General features: G+C 35.4%; 1 protein-coding gene across 2 annotated transcripts; it reads left to right on the top strand.

Annotated features, from left to right (window-relative positions):
- The first annotated feature begins 4,085 nt into the window (after positions 1-4,085).
- On the top strand, positions 4,086-8,292 carry LOC127503238 (gastrula zinc finger protein XlCGF8.2DB). Of its 2 annotated transcripts, XM_051876794.1 has the most exons (4): positions 4,091-4,148; positions 4,761-4,811; positions 5,574-5,807; positions 6,012-8,292. In XM_051876794.1, the coding sequence occupies exons 3-4, from the start codon at positions 5,723-5,725 to the stop codon at positions 6,971-6,973; spliced, it is 1,047 nt and encodes a 348-aa protein (XP_051732754.1). In that variant the 5' UTR covers positions 4,091-4,148; positions 4,761-4,811; positions 5,574-5,722; the 3' UTR covers positions 6,974-8,292. The 2 variants fall into 2 exon arrangements, with proteins under 2 accessions (XP_051732762.1, XP_051732754.1); XM_051876802.1 differs by lacking the exon at positions 4,761-4,811 and having other exon boundaries at positions 4,086-4,148.
- The last annotated feature ends 1,021 nt before the right edge of the window (positions 8,293-9,313 follow it).

The raw sequence follows: 9,313 nt of genomic DNA, 5'->3' as shown, positions 1-9,313 counted from the left end.
ATATGTTCATTTTAAAAATACAGAAACATTATTTTAAAAAGTAAAGATTCTGAAAGCATTGAACGAGATCACATAATTTAATATAGCTTTACAGTAGTAACAATAAATATATTTTATTATATGATATGATTAATATAATTTTTTTTACTATTATTATTGTGATGGTTTCATTATAAATATGGTGATTATCTCTAAGGTGGACACCCAACGTAGAAAGGCAACAGTAACTCAAATAAGCACTCGTTACAACTGAGGTCAGAAGAGCATCTCTGAACACTCAACACGACCAGCCTTGAAGCAGATGGGCTACAGCAGCAGAAGATCACACCAGGTGCCACTCCTGTCAGCGAAGAACAGGAAACTGAGGCTACAATTCACACAGGCTCACCAAAATTGGACAATAGAAGATTGGAAAACGTTGCCCGGTCTGATGGGTCTCGATTTCTGCTGCAACATTCAGATGGTAGGGTCAGAATTTGGGCTTAAACAATATGACCCATCCTGCCTTGTATCAACAGTTCAGGCTGCTGGTGGAGGTGTAATGGTGTGGGTAGCCTATATTCTTGGCACACTTTGAGCCCCTTAGTACCAGTTGAGCATTATTTAAACACAGCATACATGAGAATTGCTGCTGACCATGTCCATCCCTAATGACCACAGTGTACTCATCTTCTGATGGTTACTTCCAGCAGGATAGTGCACTATCTCACAAAGCTCAAACGGGTTTCTTGAACATGACAGTGAGTTCACTATACTCAAATGGCCTCCACAGTCACCAGATCTCAATCCAATAGAGCCCCTTTGGGATGTGGTGGAACAGGAGATTTGCATCATGGATGTGCAGCCGATAAATCTGCAGCAACAGCGTGATACTCTCATGTCAATATGGACCAAAATCTCTAAAGAATGTTTCCAGCGCCTTGTTGAGTCTATGCCATGAAGAATTAAGGCAAAACCGTCCACCTGGTACTACCAAGTTGTACCTAATAAAGTGGCTGGGGAGTGTATATTTAAGATCTTAATTTAAATCTTAAAGGGATAGTTCACCCAAAAATGAAAATTCTGTTATCATTTACTCACCCTCAGGTTGTTCCAAACCTGTATAAATTTCTGTTCTGTTGAAAACAAAGGAAGATATTTTGAAAAAAGTTTGTAACCCGGCTGCTTTGGGCCACCATTGACTTCCATAGTATTTTTTTTTTTCCTTCTATGGAAGTCAATGGTGGCCCAAAGCAGCCTGGTTACAAACTTTCTTCAAAATATCTTCCTTTGCGTTCAGCAGTACAAAGAAATTTATACAGATTTGGAACAACCTGAGGCTGAGTAAATGATGACAGAATTTTCATTTTTGGGTGAAACATCCTTTTAAGAGCTTGGCACTCTTTTTATTTATTGCCTTTTTTTCATATCTCATATTTTAGTAATCATCATAAATTAGGTATCATTCGAAAGCTTACAATCTCAAGATTCAGCCCGTGAAATTGGATGTTGTTTTACCATGGAAACAGTACTTTAATTTCTTTTAGTGTGCTCTGCCCCTAGTGGGTGGTGTCAGGTTTCATATTACAATATTTATTTTAGCTACTTTATAGTCAAAACCTTTTCTAATCTTGACAAAACACATATTGTTGGAAAGGTCTGAGTCTCACGGTTCCATATTTGCCAACTATTTGATATTTGGACAGAAATTTATCAATTTGTAACAGGAGATTGCATAAAAAAATTCAATAGAATGTCGGTGACAACCGGTGGCTATTTTTTGGTACAGCGCCTAAACAAAATCTCATAGGAACTTTAATTTTTGTGATATCAACTTAAAATTTAGCAATTTTAGAGTAAAATATATTTGATAAAATATTAATTTTATATAAAATAAAAAATGTTTAGTACAGTACATTTGATTTACAGTAAATTTAAACACATAACTTTTTCAGACTTTGTCAAGTTTTCTTTTCAAGTGTTTTCACTTCAGCAATGTTGCTGGGTGTCTTCTTTAAAACAAGACCAAACTTAGGTGGATGTGGATGGATGCAGTTTCTTCAGCTTCATACTCACTGGTCTCACTCACTGCCATTATAAATGTCGGCTGCATCAGAATATTTAATAATATATCTCCGATTGTGTTCATCAGAAAGAAGAAAATCATATACTCCTAGGATGGCTTGAGGGTGAGTAAAGCTTGGGGTAATTTTCATTTGAACGTGAACTAATCCTTTAATTATACCTATTAAAAAGCCAGGGAAAGATCCAAGTGTTCCAAGTAATTATCGTCGAATAGCTTTTACTTCTCATTTATGCAAGGTAATGGAGAGAATGATAACTCACAGATTGTCATATTATTTGGAAAAGGGAAGTTTTTTTTTTCTTACCAAAGTGGATTTAGGAATGGTAGAGGAACCCTGGATTCAATAGAATTTTTAGAAACAGATATAAGGAAGGCTTTGACTTTGATATAGAAAAAGCATATATGCTATAGCAAGGAAGGAAGGGCTTTTAATTAAGTTATGGGTACAGGGGAAATATGGGTATAGAAGGGAGAATGTATAATTGGATTAAAGAGTTTTTAACTGGAAGAAGAATTAGAGTGAAGATTGGTGATGCTGTTTCTGCTAGTGGAGAAATTGAGAATGGTACACCTCAGGAGAGTGTAATAAGTCCTCTATTATTTATCATTATGATCAATGATGTTTATAGAATACATGAATCTGTGGGTAAATCACAATTTGCTGATGATGGGGCTCTTTGGTTTAAAGGGAAAAATATAGAGTATAATATAAAGAAAATGCTACTTTAAATGAAAAAAGTCATAAAGTCAAAAGTCAAAAAGTAAAGTACTTTAAAAGTACTTTAAATGAGGTGGAAAAGTGGCTTCAAGTTTTCAGTAGAAAAAAAAACAAAAATAATACTTTTTACAAATATGAGAATGAATGTGGATGTCAAATTAAAAATTATATAAACAAGATTTAGAACATGTATATATAATTAGATTTCTTGGAGTATGGTTTGATAGTAGATTAATCTCCAGTTACAGCTCTTCAAGTAGAGATGGGTGAAATGCCTTTGCATAGAGAAGACTACTATTAATGGCATCTTATTGGGTTAATCTAAAAGGTCAGAATGTACAAAAAAGGTGTTGAAGACTAGATGGGAATATGGTAAAAGAAAGTGTAATAGTTTTGGTTAGACTGTAAATTAGTTAAAGAAATGAAACTGGAAGAATTTAGAGTTGCCTCAATAGTTCCATTATCTCCAGCACCAATGTGGATCATGCCCTATCCAGAGGTTGATCTATATTTATTAGGGCGAAGACAAACGGAAGGTCCATATGAAGCTGGCGTGTTTAAGGTAACGGACTCGGAGTATATGGGACTGGTTTCAAGGCCTAGTGATTTTATGCAGATGCTTTGAAAATCCAAAATCAGGTCAGGTGCAGCATTTACTATTCAAAAATTAAAAGTATGTATAGAGTTGTAAGTTATCAAACTTTCTATCAGTGTATTCTGGGGAGATGTTTGCAATAATTATGGCAATAAGATGGATAAGTGAGATGAAAATTCCAAAGGCTATATGTTCAAATTCTAATTCAGCATTATTTTAAGTGAGAAGAAATCAGAAGACAAGACATGATAATAGAAATTATTCAGCATTTATATTCACTCCAGCAAAACAAAGGTAGGCCAACTTTTTCTTATTAATCCATAATACATATCTTATTAATCCAGTAGTGGGCAAGGGACACCATCATGTGGGAATAGATATGAGGAGAAAATAATAACTAGTCATAGAAGGCTGAACAGTACAATGCATTTAATAGGTGAGATATGTGGTGTTAAAGAAACAGTTGAGCATGTTATAATGTGTTGTATGAAATAAATATATATATATATATATATATATATATATATATATCCACGACCACGGGGGCTGAAAGTGGAAACGGAGGAGCTGAACACGCAGGGCCGGGAGAAGCTTCAGCCCTAGTAAGAGTGTAAGTAGTAGCCTATTAAGAATGATGGTTAGAGTAGGCTATGGTCCATTAGGGTGGTAGGTGGCGGTAATGCACTTATGTGTTTACGAACCGCCATAAAACAACAACAAGAAGAAGAAGAACATGGACGTTGTGTCTGTTGTTATTCTGCCGAGGGAAGGTATGTGTTTTCAGCGTTTCAGTGTTTAATGTGTTTAAAGCGATATAAGACGGTAGTGCTCCGGACGACGGTATTATTGTTGAAATCATTTTGCGTTAGTAATGTAAAACAAAAGTGGATTATTGCTGAATGTAATATTGTAATGGCGTGAGGCCTGTTCAAATCAACTAGAAGTAAAAACGAACAAAATTGGAATGTTTAATGTAGTTACGTTTTATCTACATTTTATTACAGAAGATGCATTTATTATCTTGTGCAGAATACTTTAGTCATTGTAGGCCTACTCTATTCCTGTGTCACTATCACTGCATAAAGCTAGTGAAATCTTATATGTTATGTGTTTTATTTAAATGTTTTTTTTTTGTTTTGTTTTTTTTTTTGTCGAGTTTTGGGGGGGGTTTATTCTGCAAGTGAATGATTGAAGTGGATTTTGCTGGATATGACTGAAACATGTAGGGTCATATTGTATCGCAAAATAAAATAATGATAGAAATAGTGCATTATATTTTACTTAAAGAGGTTGAAGCCATATTTTAGAACCATTGAGAGTTTTTGCATTGTAACATTATTTTCACCCGTTCAACTCAGTCTTTATCCTTTTAATTTTCACAGGGTTCCTACGCAGTTTGGAAAAGTATGGAATTTGATTTGAATAATTTCCAGGTCTGGATAAGTATTGAAAATAAAGCAGAGTATGGAAAAATATTTTTCTTTCCAGACTATTGCCCCTATTCAGCTTTCTAAAATATAAAATTTAGAATTTCTAAAAGTCATTTAGTGGTTGTTGAACGACTGAATAAATTCAAGGTGCACATTTTTGATATGCAAAACTTTTTGTCTTTACAATAACCGAGTCTCTTTTGAACTTCACTAAATTAATGTGTGTGTGCCACTCAAACCAGCAACAAATAAAACAGCAAACAATTATCTAAATCAGACTGTACTATATACCAAATGTAATGCTGAAAATAATGCTGTATAAACCATTTAAATATGGTTTATTCATGTAAAATATAGTCTGAAAAAGCAACAGAGAAGTTTGGAAATTTGAGTCTGGAAAAGTCTGGAATTTGAAATGGAAAATGTGTAGGAAACTTTTTTTTCATACGTTTCCCATAAAAAGCAAAAGTAAATGTTTAATATGGTTGAATAATACTAATTGTATTGCAGTAATTTTGCAGTACTACTAGAAAATGTACTGATTATATCAGAGGTCTTAAATCCTTCTCCTGGGGATCCATTGTCCTGTAGAGTTTAGCTCCAACCCCAATCAAACTCAAAGCTGATAATGATCTTCGGGATTGCTTTGGAATCACAAGCAGGCATGCTGAAGCTGGATGGAAATAAACTTTTCAGGACAGTGGGTCTACAAGAGAAGGGTTGAAGACCTATGTGTTAAATCATTACTTAAATTTGATTTGGCAGATCTGGACCTCCATACCACATCAAAGTGAAGCTGCTACCAGAGATGGGAATATTTCAGTCATTCTACGAGTGAAGAGGCCACATGGATTAAAACAAGCAGGAATAGTCCTGGTGTAACAACTAATCCTGCTTAACACACTATTGAAAAGATGGAATTTGTCAGAGTGGTGATTGGGGACGTGAGTGATCCAGAACCATTCAAAATATTAAAGGATGACTGTGAGGAACAGAAAGGTTGGTCCCCAGTTTTATCAACTTATGGTGATAGCAGGGTCTACTTATTTATGTAAATCATATGACATGTTAATATTACATCATATTGAAGTAACAACCCTTCATTCACAAAGTAATTTTTAAGGAAAAAAGTGCATAGTCACTGCAGCAATTCAGCGAGTGTGGAAAAAAAAAAATGTCTCTTGTTTGTTTTGTTCATTGTAGACCTGTTGGAGGTGAAAGAGGAAAGTCAAGAGTTGAATGAAGTGGAGGAGAAATGTCAGTTTGAGGAACCTCATGCATTCATAACTGGTGAAAATCTTTGCTCACAGTCTGAAAATAAATGTACACAGAAAACCGCTCTCATCTGCCCTCATTGTGGAAAGTGTTTTAAACAAAGAGGACACCTTGATGATCACATAAGGACTCACACCGGAGAGAAGCCTTACACATGCCTTCAGTGTGGAAAGAGTTTCACACATAAAGGAAACCTTAAAGATCACATGAGAATTCACTCTGGAGAGAGGCGATTCGCATGTCAGCAGTGCGGAAAAAGATTCACGCATAAAGCAAACCTTACAGATCACATAAGGATTCACACGGGAGAGAAGCCTTTCACATGCACACAGTGCGGAAGGAGTTTCACACATGCAACAAGTCTCAAAACTCACCTGCTCACTCACTCTGGAGAAAGGCCATTTAACTGTGAACAGTGTGGTCAAAAATTCATTTTAGCGGCACATCTAAAAAGACACCTTAAAATCCACACGAATGAGAGGCCGTATGTGTGTTCTTTTTGTGGGAAGAGTTTTTTATGGCTCTGCTATTTTAAAGACCACCAGAAAAAACACACCGGTGTGAAAGCTCATGTGTGCTCTGAGTGTGGCAGTGCTTTTACTAGAGCCAGTGAATTGAAAATGCACCAAAGAATCCATACTGGAGAAAAACCGTACAAGTGCTCATATTGTGGAAAGAGTTTCGCTGAATCTGGAAACCTGAAAAAACATGAGCGAGTGCACACTGGAGAGAAGCCGTACCAGTGCCCTTCATGCGGGAGGGGTTTCAGCCAATTCAGCCATCTACTGAGACATTTAAAACAGCAAAATTGTCCAAAGTTGTCACAGTTCATCTTCAGGCCCCAAGATGAGCAAAGTTCATCCCCAGGTGCAACACTCTCAAATACATAGTAATTCCATTGAATCAAAGACTCCCAAAATAGCAGTTTTATCTACAAGGATGGACTGATGTTTCTAGTCATCTGGGATGACTTGAAACTGAAGGACTGAAGTTCAATATATTACTATATCTGTTACCGTATTATTAAGCTTTACATAACCTGGATTTCATAATATATATCCATAGAAGCTGACGTGGCATTAAAAACAAACATCAAAGTGGGTAACTTTTTAAAATACATTACTTGGAATGATGAAACTTAGTACAGAGTAGTAGGTTGCTGTGAAGTGCCATGTTCTTAGAGGTGTTTTTCTTATGTTGAAGTAGAAGTAGTACAAAAAAGTATATTGATGTGGGATGGTTCACTCAGAAATGAAACTTCTGTCATCAGCATCTCTCTTTCATGTTGCTCCAAACCTCTATGATTTCTTTCTGCTGAACACAAAAGGAGATATTTAAAGCAATAGTTCACCCAAAAATGAAAATTATTCCATGATTTACTCACCCTCAAGCCATCCTAGGTGTATATGAATATCTACATTCAGACGACTGCAAACAGAGATATATTTAAAAAATATCCTTAGTCCTCCAAGGTTTATAATGGTTGTGAGTGGTACCCCAAATTCTGAAGACAAAAAAAAAAAAAGCATCCATCCATAAAAAAAATGATTCCATACTACTCCAGGGGGTTAATAAAGGCCTTCTGAAGCAAATCGATAAGTTTGTATAAGACAAGTATCCTTATTTTAAACTTTATAAAGTAAAATAACGAGCTTCCGCCACGACAGTCCAAAAAGCGTTAACTTCCATGACGTAGTACACAATGCCATGACGTACAACATGTAGTTCGAAAATGAAAGCATTCGCTTTCATTTTTGGGTAAACTGTCCCTTTAAGCCTTATATCCAAGCTCTTTGTTTATATCCTGCTCTTTTCCACACATTTAAAACAGGTGTGCAATTCTGCCTGTCAAGCGTCAAGTACAATAAACGCAGACTCTTTCTAAAATCCCTTTGTTTTCCATGAAAGAAGTTTTGAGCAACATTGGACACTAGATTGTGACAGATTCTCATTTCAGCGTTAACCGTGCCTTTCTGTCAATTATAGTGGAGAACTGAAGAGAATTATCTGCAGTGAGATCAGTAAGGTTTTGGTGATGGAAGATTAACCAGTCAACTGGTAGAACATGAAACTCAGTGCCAAAATCAGTTTGATTTTCAAGTAACACAGTTGTTGATAGAATGTATACCTTGAATGCATTCTGTAAGTTGATTTAGACAAAAGTGTCTTCAAACTGAATAAATGTTTAATGCTTGTTCACCTTTAGAAACTCTTGTGGATAAAGTACATTTTCTATTTTTTGTGTACTTTGTTTGCAAACATCAGTCAAGCTTGGTCGTTATAGCTTTTCTTACAGTTCACATTTCTGAAACATTAAGATACCCCTTTACCACATTAAGCCTCATGCTACCACAAAAACACCACAAAATGAGGATTTTATTGTCTGTGTTTATTGGCATATATAGAAAAAATACATGAACTCTGTTGTTACTACCCTTGATGTGAGGACCATGTCTCTTATTAACTCTTGTTACCAGTACAAACTAGTGAGTGGTGACTGAGAGTGTGCATGTTTGCATATCACCTAGTTATGTTACATCAATATTTGTTACTTAGTTGTTTCATTTGCTAAACAATTTAATCGCACTGGCAGGAAAAATGGTTTCTGAACATTCAAATTCATCTGTTTGAAGCTAGTCAGATTACCCAGGTGAAAAACAAGTATACTTGAATGGTTGAATACCTGAGAGGTTAAGAGGAGCTCGATGCAGTGCTGAGTGCTGCAAACAAACAAATAAATAAAATGATTGAGTCATCATTTAAATAATTTAAATAATAAATACACTATAAATAATTAATACAAGTAATTAACTGTATTAATATTATTATGTGTAGCCTAATTGATACTTTTTTTCTCCAAATTCGATGTACTTTATTTAGCTAAAATAAAATAATAATGAAAATATACAATAAATTACACAAATAGAACCGAACAAAATGGTCATATATTATTTCAAGCTTTTTTTCCCCATGCCTATAAATCTGCTTTCTTGGACTACAATATTGCCCACAACCCCTTGCTCCACGGAAGAAGAGGTGTATACGACAGCTGATGAGGATGCATTGCGTATTTTCTCCTAGGTGACAAATTAGTAAGGATGAAATTTTTTAACGCAATATACTTTAACAGTGGCTTGCAATATAGTCAACGTTTCTTTATGTGCGGCACTGTTCTTTTCAGGACAGTATTTGCAGCGAAAATTCGTATAATCTGAAACGCGTCGAAGACC

The sequence above is a fragment of the Ctenopharyngodon idella genome, chromosome 2, assembly GCF_019924925.1.
Source record: "Ctenopharyngodon idella isolate HZGC_01 chromosome 2, HZGC01, whole genome shotgun sequence".
Classification (NCBI taxonomy): domain Eukaryota; kingdom Metazoa; phylum Chordata; class Actinopteri; order Cypriniformes; family Xenocyprididae; genus Ctenopharyngodon; species Ctenopharyngodon idella.
This window is presented reverse-complemented; position numbering and strand designations above follow the sequence as displayed.